Source organism: Bombina bombina, chromosome 6 (genome assembly GCF_027579735.1).
Source record: "Bombina bombina isolate aBomBom1 chromosome 6, aBomBom1.pri, whole genome shotgun sequence".
In the NCBI taxonomy this organism is placed as follows: domain Eukaryota; kingdom Metazoa; phylum Chordata; class Amphibia; order Anura; family Bombinatoridae; genus Bombina; species Bombina bombina.
The window spans coordinates 651087373-651103533 of NC_069504.1; the positions used below are offsets into that span (position 1 = coordinate 651087373).

General features: G+C 41.6%; 1 protein-coding gene across 1 annotated transcript in view; it reads left to right on the forward strand.

Moving 5' to 3' along the window:
• Positions 1–16161, forward strand: part of LOC128663384 (semaphorin-4B) — a 100422-nt gene that overhangs the window by 67855 nt on the left and 16406 nt on the right. The window contains exons 5-8 of the mRNA XM_053717690.1: positions 3692–3803; positions 4362–4478; positions 5969–6126; positions 7896–8077. Of these exons, the coding sequence (XP_053573665.1) occupies positions 3692–3803; positions 4362–4478; positions 5969–6126; positions 7896–8077 (569 nt within the window). The remainder of the gene's footprint in view (positions 1–3691; positions 3804–4361; positions 4479–5968; positions 6127–7895; positions 8078–16161) is intronic.

The following is a 16161-nucleotide window of genomic DNA, read 5'->3' on the forward strand; positions in this document are numbered from 1 at the left end:
TAAGGATGACGCCGTGGACCGGACACACCTATGTTGGAGAAAACAGAATTTATGTTTACCTGATAAATTACTTTCTCCAACGGTGTGTCCGGTCCACGGCCCGCCCTGGTTTTTTAATCAGGTCTGATGATTTATTTTCTTTAACTACAGTCACCACGGTATCATATGATTTCTCCTATGCAAATATTCCTCCTTTACGTCGGTCGAATGACTGGGGAAGGCGGAGCCTAGGAGGGATCATGTGACCAGCTTTGCTGGGCTCTTTGCCATTTCCTGTTGGGGAAGAGAATATCCCACAAGTAAGGATGACGCCGTGGACCGGACACACCGTTGGAGAAAGTAATTTATCAGGTAAACATAAATTCTGTTTTTAAGACATGTTTGGGCAATGTTAGAGGATCCCAGTCCTATTGGGCAGAGGGATCTGAGGCCTTAGAAGTTGGATGACAAAATGGATATGACGTTAGGGGATGAAGCAATCTTCTTATCGTCTTCATTTTATTTTTTTTATATGTTTTTTGGTTCCTTTTCTGAGCTTGGGTGAATAAGAACCTCTATTCGGCTGGTCCTGTTGTTGTTCTCATTCACCTTGGGTGTTCACCCGATGGGTGCTGCCTTTCATTTTATTTTTGATCCGGATGGATGTGTTTATTTAGTTTTTTCCTTGAGCTCAGTTTTTCTTGAAACCGATACTTGCAACTCGGGAGTTGCGCACTTGTTGAATATTAGAATTTTCGTTTCTAGTTCATTTATTGATCCTTCAGGACAAAATTTCTTGGACCTTGAACAGTTCCAGAGTGCTTTTATACCAGACTGGTAACTGGTCGGGTGCTTTTTCAGCTGTTACCAGAGTTCATATCACCTTCGTGGTGCTAAGGATACCTCTAGGCCTATTCTATGGACTCCTTCTGTGGGAGTTTAAACTCCGTTTGCCTGCTCAAGGTAGTTTTCAAGCTCTCTGACTGTCGTCTATTTCAGCTCGTCCCTTGGTCAGACTACGGTCTTTGCTGTTCGGGTGCTTTGTGTCCTCGATGTTACGCTAGCCTTGGGACTTGTCAGTAGCGGTGTCGAGGTCAGGTCGGGTAGTTGTCCCTTTTTCCTAGATACTCCGTTTGGAGTTTTACGTGGGCGATGCCTTCCGTTACTCTCTGAGATGGCGAGCAGGGCCCTGGATTATAATTTCCTTTGGGTATTGGTGTTATCCTGCCTGGGTATCACGTGTTACTGCTTGCCTACAAGATTTCTTATGATCTATTTCACTGGATGCTGATTATCAGGCTGTTCAGGAGTCCTTCGTGACTCTTGAGTTTGAGGCCAGATCTACAAACTTTAGAGGGCGCTCCTCCTTGGAGGAGGCAGTTAGGGTTCTCTCTGAGATTGGGTTTTTTAATTGTCTATTGTCGAGAACCCTGGCCTGGTCCTCGTCTCTGTGAATGGGTGTGAACGGTTCGGTTTTCACTTGAAATTGTGGTCCTGGGAGCCCTCTTCGTTGTGGCTAGGGCTCTGTGAGAGATGCCTTTGTGACTGTGGCTCAGGCTTTAGGCCTTTCTGACGGGCCCCTACCTGTCTTCTGGTGCATTCACAATGTTCCTTTAGACTCCAGGCGCTTTTCAACTGGGTTGGCGATGTGGCCCGAGGGGTCTTGCATCTATGGTAGTTTTTTTTTCTGTTGTTTATTCCCTTCTCTTTCAGAGTAGGGTTTGGGTTCTCCGGGTTCGGAATTACCTTAGTATCGTGAAGTCCTGGGGGTCCTTGGTCCTGCCTTGCAGTGGTTCTTTCCCTTCCTGGGAGGGGAGCTGTGATGCAACGGTTCTTTCGTTCCCTCAGCAGGAGACTGAGGGTTTTGCTTCCGTGGGGGCTTCTATTACGTGTATCCAATATATGAATGCTGAGACTTTTGGCTTCCTGCCTTGGGAAATGTGCCTTTTTTTTTTGTCTACGACTGCGTGTACCCGAGCACAATGTTTCTATGTCTCTCGGTAGCATCCTGTTTGTAGCAGCGGTATAACAGGGGATTTTGTTCCTCGTTGATCCTCTCTTCTCTCCTGTAGTCTGTCTTCGGTCCTTTGACTAGCCTTGGGCTGGGACCGTTATCCCGGAGGGAAGGTTAGGGATCGGTTACTCTACACAGTGTTGACCGCTTTTAGCCTTCCTTGAGGGGGGACTCTGTATGTCCTGATGTATCTGATGCCGGAGGGGGGCTTCTTTGCGTTATTTGGTGAGCTGCACCCCTTTAGAGCTGGACAGCTAGCTCAGCATGCTATTGCACTGTGGATACTCTGCACTTTAGCTAACCGAGGGTTGCAAGTTCGATCCCCGGAATCGTCTATTTAGCCTTCCTTTTTCGAGGTTGATAAGATGAGCAGCGCCTTGAGTCCCTTAAGGGGGAGTAGCCGCGCTTTACAAGATCATTTATGTTTTACTGGAACCATCCACAGCGATTTGCTTAGTGATGGTGTATCCAGTTACAGATACTTGCTTTTGTCTGGATGCTAACTAGCTTGTCGTACCTTTAGGAGGTTTTGAGTTAGCGATAGGGTCTGCCCTCCTTTTAGAGGCTGGTCTTTAAGAGTTTCTGTTCAGACGTTTTGAGTTCTCTGTGAGAGCTCTGTTCTAGCTGCTGGGATATTTATCCTGTTCCTACTGTCTCCACCTATCTAGCCTCCAGATCTAGATATGTTATGGAGCTTCATGGGATTCAGGAATTTCCTGGCGTACCTCAGGGTATGGTATGAGATTGGGGGACATGAGGGGTTCCTCGAGTCCTTTTGAAGACATGTTCCCTGTGTATGGATCTTTCCTTTTGGGTCCTTGTATTCTAGGGAGTTTGTCTCCCTGGTCGTAGCCTTTGTAAAGACAACCATGGGTTGCTTTTAGGTGTTGAGTGGGAAAAGTTCCTTGGATTTCCTGGTCTCTGGTTCCCTTTTGGGGGACAGATGTGGTCCTTATCTTTAGCCGGTTACCTTCTTGGGTGTCGTGTCCTGTGGGACTGACGCTTCAGAGTTTGTTTGGACCTGACGGACTCTGGGTCTGAGTGCTCTCTAGTTCGGCTGTGCCGGTGGTGTAACTGATGTGTAGTTACCTGGGCTCAGGTTTTTCTCCGTGTCATTTGTACTTAAGTTTTCTTTTTTGGGTGTTGAGTAATTCAGGCTGTGGTGCCTTTCGAAGGGGCCACCTTTTGTACCCACCCATTATTGCATTCAGTTTCCTCTAGCTTGGGTATTGTTTTCCAAAAAGTAATGAATGCAGCTTTTGGACTCTTCCCTTTTAAGAAGAAAAACATAAATTATGCTTACCTGATAATTTCATTTTCTTCTGAAGGGAAGAGTCCACAGCTCCCGCCCATGTTTTTATCTCTATGAGGTGGCTGTAAATTTTTGTTCTTCTGCCACCTTTTTTCACCCTGATATTTCTCCTACTGTTCCTTGTTCCCTTGGGAGAATGACTGGGGGATGAGGGAAGTGGAGGAGGTATTTAAACCTTTGGCTGGGGTGTCTTTGCCTCCTCCTGGTGCCAAGGTTCTGAATTCCCAAAAGTAATGAATGCAGCTGTGGACTCTTCCCTTTAGAAGAAAATGAAATTATCAGGTAAGCATAATTTATGTTTTTTTAATAATCCTTATTGTCGTCACTAGTATCACTAGTCATAGGAATAAAAAAGTAATGGTTGGTTTCTTTTTTCCCCAATGTAGAATATTCATGATTTCTCTTTGGAGAAAGATTCATCGGGGAACCCAGTTATGGAAGATGGAAAGGGGCGCTGTCCTTTTGATCCAAAGTATAATTCCACAGCCATCATGGTTGGTAAGTCTTGTACATCATCATACACACGGGTTACTTGAGTACATCAGAGAAGAAGGATGACTTAAAAACAGTTGATTGAATCTTTATATACCTGGGTTGTCCAACTTTGATACAGGGGCCACAATATGATTTCCATTGTTTTTTTGTTTTTTTCTGGTCCTTAACGGATTAATTTGTGTATGGTTGTTCATACATGTGTGGATCTGGGAGGTATTATGCAACAATTTTACAGGCATTCATTACACCCCCAGCTTGCTTTTAAATGGTACATGTTCAGCTTTTCTTACATTGAAATATTTAATTTAGCTGTGGAACTACCTTATTCCTGCACATCATTTGCACAGTGTTTACCTTAAGTACAACTTTCGACTTCTCTAGATATTCGTTAGCATTTTTCAAGTTGATATTTCAACAAAAATAGTCCTATTAGCTTAGCAAATGTGAACATGTGAAAAATAACTGTCTGTTGGATCTGTACGCAGATGCATTTCAGAACACTTTAATTTGGATCTATTGTGTGTTCTGCCTGTCATTGACTTTTCTTCTCTACTCTGCCAGATGGGGAGATGTATGCTGGCACTGTCAGCCATTTTCAAGGAAATGAGCCCATCATTTACAAGAGCCATGACGGCAGGATATCGATGAAGACTGAGAACTCTCTCAACTGGCTTGAAGGCAAGCTTCTAATTGTTTATATCTTGGGTGATTGGTCTAGAATTGAGGTGGAAAACGAAGGTGTCACTATACTGGTTATTTTATTTTTGGGCTGCCATTTATTTTTTTAATTCAATTTATTAGCAATTTAGCTTTAATTGCTAAAATAAGATATGGTTGTATAATAAAAAAAAATATTACTTTCATGTTTTACTGTCCCTTTGACTTATAAAAAAATACCATGAAAATGCGAGATAATGGTATTTAAATGATTATAATCAATTGGAGCACATCTTAAAAAGGTTTGCCCACTCTGGTCTAAATACAGGAATACTGTTGGTCTAGGAGAGTTCCACCTCAAAGGTGTACAAGTGTCTTGAATGTGAAGAGACATTTAAATGAAAACATTAATTCATTAGTGCATGCAATTGTTTTCATTAGTGTATTTTGCTAATTATATTTTTAACACCTGCAAAATAATTAAACACATAGCTAAAGTTCTGCTCAAGAACTGCAACGCATTGGAGCTCCTAGGCAGGGCACAGCCAGTGATCCAATTAGGAATTGTATATGGATGTACCTGCCAATCACTGCCATGTCCTGATCAGAAGCTTTAATGCATCATTACTTCCAAGCAGGTTTAGTTCTTCATTTAACCCTTTTGTGAAGGTTAAACACAGGGCTAGTTAACATCCTAGTTTTTAAAGCCAATTCATAAAGTTTACAATATAAGTCTAGGTACGTTTTTGATGTTCTACCAGTCACAGGGCTAGATTACAAGTGGAGTGCTACTTAGCACTTTCGCTCATGTGCAAACACCGCTGGAAGTAAATTTTTAATGCTGGTGGGTTAGCGTACACATTAAAAGTTGAAAGTAAATTGTTTCTCTCTCACTTTCTATCTCTTTCCATTTTATTAGATAGTGTGTAACACTTTATTTCAATGTATTTATGATGTGTTTGATGCACTTTTTTTTTTACCCTTACACTCTTACCCTTTACTCAAGGTCTTCAATCGTACAAACCTAACGAGCGCTAATTTAGTTTGTGCTCGAGTGAATGCGTTCACTTTCAACTTGTAATACACGCGCCAGCCGGTGTGATATTGGTTATCATGACCCTCACTAACAATAGCGCACCACTTGTAACCTAGCCCAGAGTGTTTAAAACTGCAGTGTAAACTAGCCCCTAGTTAGAGGACATCACAGTTATACTATATTACATTTATTATTGCATTACAATGTCTTCTCTGGCTGCTCATTATAAAATGAATTTTCATGTGCATCTTTACTGGTAAAAATGAATAGATGGAAATATCTGCACATAACCTCAGTTTTGAAATTTTAATTCTGAATTTGGTTCTTTTGAATTTCAGTAATATTGATAGAACATACTGTATACGCTATCATTGCATAAAGTTAATCTATAAATAGCATTATTAGGCTTCATATTAGGCAGGAAAGCCTATAAATTACATAAGATAACATTCTAATTTCGGACTTGTCATTGCAGATCCAGCTTTTGTGGGCTCTGCTTATATTCGCGAGAGTCTTCCCAAAGGGAATCCTGTGGGTGATGATGATAAAATATATTTCTTCTTCAGTGAGACCGCAAAGGAGTTTGATTTTTTTGAGAACATCATTGTGCCCCGGATAGCGCGAGTGTGCAAGGTGAGGACTAGACGCATGCTCAGCTGGAACATCCTTTACAATTGCACGTAAAGAGACATTCAACACTAACTAAATTATAATCAATGATACAATGGTCCACAGCACTCCAATATAAAAGTTCACTTTATTGTTGGCAAGATAAAACGGAGCAGTAACGTTTCAGGGTTCTCCCCTTAATCATACATACATACATACATACATACATATGATTAAGGGGAGAACCCCGAAACGTTACTGCTCCGTTTTATCTTGCCCACAATATAGTGAACTTTTATATTGGAGTGCTGTGGACCTATGTATCATTGATTACCTGCTTGGAAGTCAAGACAGCAACCCCGGGTCTTCACGTTCACCAAAGTGATGTTTTTGTATGCTGTACCATTTTATGCTTACACTAACTAAATTATAGATATAATGATGTATTCAAAGCAAAGAGTTGTCTGAGAATAATATGCAGATAATTATTTTTATATTATATTAGTTGTTTAAATATTGAAAAAATAAGTGTAAAGTTTTAGTCAGTGGGTGCCGCCATATTGTAACCTAGGCTTTCTTCTCTAATAAAGACAGTTAGGTATAGTAATAAATAGTTAACTAAACTGTGCGGAATATAGCAGTGTTAAAGGGGCACTCAAGTAAAGTTAAAATTAAACTTTCATGATTCAGCTAGAGCAGCAATTTTAAACAACTTTCCAATTTACTTGCATTAACACAATGTGCACAGTCTTTTTATATTTACACTTTTTGAGTCACCAGCTCCTACTGAGCATATGCAAGAATTCACATTTACATATATGCATTTGTGATTGGCTGATGGCTGTCAAATGATACAGGAGGAGGGAAAATAGACATAACTTTGAAATTTGTCAGAAAAAAATCTACTACTCATGTGAACTAAATTTGAAATTTGATTGTGTACTTTTGTAATGTATGCATCTCCTTCCCATACGAATATGCAGTATACACCCCTTGGCGAGACACCCTGTTTTCAGGTTAAATATTGGCTTTGTGTAATTCCACCAGGAAAATAGAAGTGCTGGCGAGCATTCTTATAGAATCTCACCAGCCCAGGGATCTTTTTAGAATCGGGTCTAAGTGCTATTGCATTGTCTTTTTATCATGCACTTGTTGATTATGCAAATCTACTGAATTTAAAGGTACAGTCTACACAAAAATTGTTATTGTTTAAAACGTTAGGTAACACCTTTATTACCCATCCCCCAGCTTTGCACAACCAACATGGTTATATTAATATAACTTTATAACATTTAAACCTCTACATTTTTGCCTGTTTCAAAGGCTCTATTGACAGCCTCTTAATCACATGCTTTGTATTTGCTTTTCACAACAGGAGACTGCTAGTTCAAGTGGGCCAAATAGATAACATTGTGTTCACGCCCGAGTAGTTATTTAAGATTTAGCACAACCCAGTACTAAATGCAAGTCAATAGATAATAAATAAAAAGTGATGCGATCAGGGGGCTGTCAGAAGATGCTTAGATACAAGGTTATCCCAGAGGTAAAAAATATATTAATATAACCATGTTGGTTAAACAATATAAATTTTTTGTAGACTGTCCCTTTAAGTCTGGAGTATTCATTTCCTCTTACAGGAGTTAAATTAAAGGAAAATATGACAAAATAAATAATGAAAGTATAATGCAAATTTGTTTTACTACATATAATTAAATATTTTATATTATAATTTCAAATAAAAGTTTTTAAAATGATCTACATTATATAATAAACATATTTATTCATAATCTTAGGGAGACCTTGGTGGGGAGCGTGTACTACAAAGAAGGTGGACCACTTTTCTGAAGGCTCCTCTCCTGTGTGCTCGGGCAGAAGATGGTTTCCCATTCAACGTGCTGCAGGACATGTTTGTGCTCACCTCAGAGGAGCAGCATTGGAAGAATACCATTTTCTATGGAGTCTTCACGTCTCAATGGTATGCAGAAAATAATCAGTATTCTCTCTGCTTGTATTTGGGGAAAATGTGTTTTATTCTGGTCTGTTTAGAATCTCAATATGATAAATAAGCACCACATATTTGTTTATCTCATTTGCAATTTTAAGATTTTAGTTATTTCTTTCCTAAGATATGGAGAGTCCACAACGTCATCAATTACTAGTGGGAATATCACTCCTGGCCAGCAGGAGGAGGCAAAGAGCACCACAGCAAAGCTGTTAAGTGTCACTCCCCTACCCATAATCCCCAGTCATTCTCTTTGCCTCGGTCAATGGAGGAGGTGAAGTTTTAGTGTCTGTAGAAAATTGGATTTCTTTCGCTACAAGCAAGATTTTTGGGTCTAGCCGTAGTCCACCTTTAATCTCTTCAATAGGGTAGTGGTGTCTTTAAAGCAGTTAGGAACTTGTGAGGTGGGCCTTGCTCTGTTTTCCTAACATATTTGCTGCCCATGGTATAGAAATCCAGAGTAGGTTTACTCTGTTCTTTCCCTTTTTACAGGTCTCTGTGAGGAGTATGTGTCCTCTCACACCTTGTAAGCTGTCGTCCTGCCTGACAGCTAGATTGCAGGTAAGTGCTTTCTTGTCTTCTAGGTTCTGGAGAACATTGCACTTAAAGAGGCTGCAACTTCTGGGGACATTTTATATCCTTGGGTTGGGATATCTACTGGCAGGGGTCAGGCATTGGTTCATGTGTGGAGACTAAGGGGTTAATGTAAAATGTTAACCTTTATTTCAATGGCTCATTATTGGGGGGTATGTGTCGTGAAACTCTATCACTGGAAATCGCAAGAGATTTTCTGTGGGAGTAACGGTTTGCTTCATTTTTAGAAATGAGTGATTATACCTTTAACATGCTTTCATGACAGTCGGCTGTTAGACACAGATACTAGAAAACCGCAAGCGATTCACTGTGGCGTTATTTTTCTGTTGCGCTTTCAATTCTAGCACGCAATTGTGTTGGCCGGTTGGTCATGTGACCTGCTCTTCCTCTTTTAGGTGTTAGTGGAGTGGCGTCTTTCCGACATTGCTAGTTTCTCTTGGTCGGCAGGGGATCTGTCATGTCTGCTGTTCTATTCAAGATTTGGTGTACGGAGGTCAGTAGAAGCTGAGGTGTAGAGGTCTCTGTTAGTTTTATTTGGTTAGCATATTTAACGCTCCGAAATTCTTGAGGTAAAGAGACTGTGCAGAGGTCTTTGCTTAGCAGATGTAACGTTTTTAAACGCTTGGGGAAAATTGCCTTTCTTTTTAAAGAGACGGTATTAGAATTAAAATAAAAGGAAAAAAGTTTTTCTCCTGTTAAGTGTAGTCAGTCCACGGGTCATCATTACTTATGGGATATTAACTCCTCCCCAACAGGAAGTGCAAGAGGATCACCCAAGCAGAGCTGCTATATAGCTCCTCCCCTCTACGTCACACCCAGTCATTCTCTTGCACCCAACTAATAGATAGGATGTGTGAGAGGACTGTGGTGATTAAACTTAGTTTTTTATATCTTCAATCAAAAGTTTGTTATTTTAAACGACACCGGAGTGTGTTGTTTCCTTCTCAGGCAGAATTTGAAGAAGAATCTACCTGAGTTTTTGTATATGATCTTAGCGGACGTAACTAAGATCCGTTTGCTGTTCTCGGCCATTCTGAGGAGTAAGGTAACTTCAGATCAGGGGACAGCGGGCAGGTTCACCTGCAAAGAGGTATGTTGCAGTATATTATTTTCTAAGGAATGGAATTGACTTTGAAAATACTGCTAATACCGATATAATGTAAGTACAGCCTTAAATGCAGTAGTAGCAACTGGTATCAGGCTGACATGTATATATGTTAACACTTAAGTATTTCTGGGGAATGGCACTTCACTGGGAAAATACTGTATGCATATATCTTTTAGCCTAACTTGCAGTGGGAGCGACTAGCAGCAGGCTTTTTAAAGACATTTCATATATTTGATTTTAAACGTTTGCTGGCATGTTAAATCGTTTAATTCTCTGAGGTACTTGGTGAAAATTGTTTTGGGCTTTATTTTCCACATGGCTGTCGTTGTTTTAAATTAAAACAGTTTACTGAGCTCCCCTCACGGTTGTAGTGTGAGTGGGAGGGGCCTATTTTGGCGCTTTTACTACGCATCAGAAATTCAGTCACAGTCTGTCTTTTTCTCCCTGCATGATCCAGGACGTCTCCACAGAGCTCAGGGGTCTTCAAAACTAGTTTTGAGGGAGGTAATCACTCACAGCAGACCTGTGAGACTGTACTTGACTGTGATAAAAACGTTTATATTGTCAATTGTTATACGTTTTTTTCTGATATTAAGGGTTAATCATCCATTGCTAATGTGTGCAATCCTTTGCTAATTTTGATTTATATAACTAATCCGGTTCATTGTTATTCAACTGTGACAGTTTTTGTGTGCTTCTTAAAGGCACAGTAACGTTTTTACATATTGCTTGTAAATTTAGTTGAAAAGTATTTCCAAGCTTGCTAGTCTAATTGCTAGTTTGTTTAAACATGTCTGACTCAGAGGAAACTCTTTGTGCAATATGTTCAAAAGCCGAGGTGGAGCCCAATAGAAATTTATGTACTAATTGCATTGATGCTACTTTAAATAAAAGTCAATCTGTACATGTTAAGCAACATTCACCAGACAACGAGAGGGAAGTTATGCCGACTAACTTGCCTCACGTGTCAGTACCTGCATCTCCCGCTCAGGAGGTGCGTGATATTGTAACGCCAAGTACATCAGGGCGGCCATTACAAATCACTTTACAAGACATGGCTAATGTTATGACTGAAGTTTTGTCTAAATTGCCAGAACTTAGAGGTAAACAAGATCACTCTGGGATGAGAACAGAGTATACTGATAATGCTAGGGCCATGTCTGATACTGCGTCACAATATGCAGAGCATGAGGACGGAGAGCTTCATTCTGCGGGTGACGGATCTGATCCAAATAAATTGGATTCAGACATTTCAAATTTTAAGTTTAAGCTGGAAAACCTCCGTGTGTTGCTAGGGGAGGTGTTAGCGGCTCTGAATGATTGTAACACAGTTGCAATCCCAGAGAAAATGTGTAGGTTGGATAAATATTTTGCGGTACCGACGAGTACTGACGTTTTTCCTATACCTAAGAGACTTACTGAAATTATTACTAAGGAGTGGGACAGACCCGGTGTGCCTTTCTCACCCCCTCCTATATTCAGAAAAATGTTTCCAATAGACGCCACCACACGGGACTTATGGCAAACGGTCCCTAAGGTGGAGGGAGCAGTTTCTACTTTAGCTAAGCGTACCACTATCCCGGTGGAGGATAGCTGTGCTTTTTCAGATCCAATGGATAAAAAGTTAGAGGGTTACCTTAAGAAAATGTTTGTTCAACAAGGTTTTATATTACAACCCCTTGCATGCATTGCGCCTGTCACGGCTGCGGCTGCATTTTAGTTTGAGTCTCTGGAAGACACCCTTGACTCAGCGACATTAGATGAGATTTCACTTAAATGAATTAGCTAGCTTAAGGGTTTTAAGCTTATTTCTGATGCCGTAGTACATTTAACTAAACTTACGGCTAAGAATTGCGGATTCGCGATTCAGGCACGCAGAGCGCTGTGGCTAAAATCCTGGTCAGCTGATGTAACTTCTAAATCGAAATTACTTAACATACCTTTCAAGGGGCAGACTTTATTCGGGCCCGGTTTGAAAGAAATTATCGCTGATATTACGGGAGGTAAAGGCCATGCCCTGCCTCAAGACAGAGCCAAACCTAGGGCTAGACAGTCTAATTTTCGTGCCTTTCGTAACTTCAAGGCAGGAGCAGCATCAACTTCCTCTGCTCCAATACAGGAAGGAGCTGTTGCTCGCTACAGACAAGGCTGGAAACCTAACCAGACCTGGAACAAGGGCAAGCAGGCCAGAAAACCTGCTGCTGCCCCTAAGACAGCATGAAGTGAGGGCCCCCGATCCGGAAGCGGATCTAGTGGGGGGCAGACTCTCTCTCTTCGCCCAGGCTTGGGCAAGAGATGTCCAGGATCCCTGGGCGTTGGAGATCATATCTCAGGGATATCTTCTGGACTTCAAAGCTTCTCCTCCACAAGGGAGATTTCACCTTTCAAGGTTGTCAACAAACCAGATAAAGAAAGAGGCGTTTCTACGCTGTGTACAAGACCTTTTACTAATGGGAGTGATCCACCCAGTTCCGCGGTCGGAACACGGACAAGGGTTTTACTCAAATCTGTTTGTGGTTCCCAAAAAAGAGGGAACCTTCAGACCAATATTGGATTTAAAGATCCTAAACAAATTCCTAAGAGTTCCATCGTTCAAGATGGAAACTATTCGGACAATCTTACCCATGATCCAAAGAGGTCAGTACATGACCACAGTGGATTTAAAGGATGCTTACCTTCACATACCGATTCACAGAGAACATTACCGGTATCTAAGGTTTGCCTTCCTAGACAGGCATTACCAGTTTGTAGCTCTTCCCTTCGGGTTGGCTACGGCTCCAAGAATCTTTACAAAGGTTCTGGGCTCTCTTCTGGCGGTACTAAGACCGCGAGGAATTTCGGTAGCTCCGTACCTAGACGACATTCTGATACAAGTGTCAAGCTTTCAAACTGCCAAGTCTCATACAGAGTTAGTACTGGCTTTTCTAAGGTCGCATGGGTGGAAAGTGAACGAGCAGAAGAGTTCTCTCTTACCACTCACAAGAGTTCCCTTCTTGGGGACTCTTATAGATTCTGTAGAAATGAAAATTTACCTGACAGAGGACAGGTTAACAAAGCTTCTAAATGCTTGCCGTGTCCTTCATTCCATTCAACACCCGTCAGTGGCTCAATGCATGGAGGTAATCGGCTTAATGGTAGCGGCAATGGACATAGTTCCTTTTGCACGCCTGCACCTCAGACCGCTGCAATTGTGCATGCTAAGTCAGTGGAATGGGGATTACTCAGATTTGTCCCCTACGCTGAATCTGGATCAGGAGACCAGAGATTCTCTTCTATGGTGGCTTTCTCGGCTGCATCTGTCCAGGGGGATGCCCTTCAGCAGACCAGACTGGACAATTGTAACTACAGACGCCAGCCTTCTAGGTTGGGGCGCTGTCTGGAATTCCCTGAAGGCTCAGGGATCATGGACTCAAGAGGAGAGTCTCCTTCCAATAAACATTCTGGAATTGAGAGCAGTTCTCAATGCCCTACTGGCTTGGCCTCAGTTAGCAACTCAGGGGTTTATCAGGTTTCAGTCGGACAACATCACGACTGTGGCTTACATCAACCATCAGGGAGGGACAAGAAGTTCCCTAGCGATGATGGAAGTATCAAAGATAATTCGCTGGGCAGAGTCTCACTCTTGCCACCTGTCAGTGATCCACATCCCAGGAGTGGACAACTGGGAGGCGGATTTCCTAAGTCGCCAGACTTTTCATCCGGGGGAGTGGGAACTTCATCCGGAGGTCTTTGCCCAAATACTTCGACGTTGGGGCAAACCAGATATGGATCTCATGGCGTCTCGCCAGAACGCCAAGCTTCCTCGTTACGGGTCCAGGTCCAGGCACCCGGGAGCGGTCCTGATAGATGCCTTGACAGCACCTTGGACCTTCAGGATGGCTTATGTGTTTCCACCATTCCCGATGCTTCCTCGTTTGATTGCAAGGATCAAACAGGAGAAAGCATCAGTGATTCTAATAGCGCCTGCGTGGCCACGCAGGACCTGGTATGCAGATCTAGTGGACATGTCATCCTGTCCACCTTGGTCTCTGCCTCTGAGACAGGACCTTCTAATTCAGGGTCCTTTCAAACATCAAAACCTAATTTCTCTGAAGCTGACTGCATGGAAATTGAACGCTTAATTTTATCAAAGCGTGGATTTTCAGAGCCAGTAATTGATACCTTAATACAGGCTAGGAAACCTGTTACCAGGAAAATTTACCATAAGATATGGCGTAAATACTTACACTGGTGCGAATCCAAGGGTTACTCATGGAGTAAGGTTAGGATTCCTAGGATATTGTCTTTTCTACAAGAAGGTTTAGAAAAGGGTTTATCTGCTAGTTCGTTAAAGGGACAGATCTCAGCTCTGTCCATCCTTTTACACAAGCGTCTGTCAGAAGTTCCAGACGTTCAGGCTTTTTGTCAGGCTTTGGCCAGGATTAAGCCTGTGTTTAAATCTGTTGCTCCGCCGTGGAGCTTAAACTTAGTTCTTAACGTTTTACAGGGTGTTCCGTTTGAACCCCTTCACTCCATTGATATCAAGCTGTTATCTTGGAAAGTTCTGTTTTTAATGGCTATTTCCTCGGCTCGTAGAGTCTCTGAATTATCAGCCTTACATTGTGATTCTCCGTATCTGATTTTTCATTCAGATAAGGTAGTTCTGCGTACTAAACCTGGGTTCTTACCTAAGGTAGTCACTAACAAGAATATCAATCAAGAGATTGTTGTTCCATCATTGTGTCCTAACCCTTCTTCAAAGAAGGAACGACTTCTGCACAATCTAGATGTAGTTCGTGCCCTGAAATTTTATTTACAGGCAACTAAAGATTTTCGACAAACTTCTTCCCTGTTTGTCGTTTATTCTGGACAGAGGAGAGGTCAAAAAGCATCTGCTACCTCTCTATCCTTTTGGCTTCGTAGCATAATACGTTTAGCCTATGAGACTGCTGGACAGCAACCTCCTGAAAGGATTACAGCTCATTCTACTAGAGCTGTGGCTTCCACTTGGGCCTTTAAGAACGAGGCCTCTGTTGAACAGATTTGCAAGGCTGCAACTTGGTCTTCTCTTCATACTTTTTCCAAATTTTATAAATTTGACACTTTTGCTTCTTCGGAGGCTGTTTTTGGGAGAAAGGTTCTTCAGGCAGTGGTTCCTTCCGTATAGAGATCCTGCCTGTCCCTCCCGTCATCCGTGTACTTAGCTTTGGTATTGGTATCCCATAAGTAATGATGACCCGTGGACTGACTACACTTAACAGGAGAAAACATAATTTATGCTTACCTGATAAATTCCTTTCTCCTGTAATGTAGTCAGTCCACGGCCCGCCCTGTTTTTTAAGGCAGGTCTAAATTTTTTAATTATACTCCAGTCACCACTGCACCCTATAGTTTCTCCTTTCTCGTTTGGTTCCTGGTCGAATGACTGGGTGTGACGTAGAGGGGAGGAGCTATATAGCAGCTCTGCTTGGGTGATCCTCTTGCACTTCCTGTTGGGGAGGAGTTAATATCCCATAAGTAATGATGACCCGTGGACTGACTACACTACAGGAGAAAGGAATTTATCAGGTAAGCATAAATTGTTTTTTTTTTGTTTTTTTTTCAGCAATATCTCTGATATCATGGATATGAAGCAAGACTCTGTGTCTTTTCCTAAATGCTTGCTGTGCCTTGAGGCGCAAATTGTTTTGCCCATGCAATTCTGTTCTGCATTCTTAAAGGGACAGTCTACACCTGAATTTTTATTGTTTTAAAAGATAGATAATGCCTTTATTAACCATTTTCTAGTTTTGCATAACCAACACAGTTATATAAATACACTTTTTACCTCTGTGATTATCTTGTATCTAAGCTTCTGCAAACTGCCCCCTTGTTTCAGTTCTTTTGACAGACTTGCATTTTAGCCAATCAGTACTGGCTACTAGGAACTCCACATGTGTGAGCACAGTGTTATCTATATGACACACATGAACTAACATCCTCTAGTGGTGAAAAACTGTCAAAATGCCCTGAGAGAAGAGACGGCCTTCAAGGGCTTAGAAATTAGCATATGAACCTCCTAGTTTTAGCTTTCAACTAAGAATACCAAGATAGAACAAAGCAAAATTGGTGATAAAAGTAAATTGGAAAATTGTTTAAAATGACATGCCCTAGCTGAATAATTAAAGTTTATTTTGGACTAGACTGTCCCTTTTAACTACAACTCTTGAGAATAAAAATAGATTGTTGCCCTTTGAGCCTAATGTCTCCCAGGATGATGGCGTCACATGCTGTGCCCTGCGGTTCCTCTCAATCTCCTGGAGGAGTTTATTTGCCTGCAGAAATTTCTGTACAGGTATCTTCAGCGGTATCTGCAGCATTATCTGCTTTCCCTATG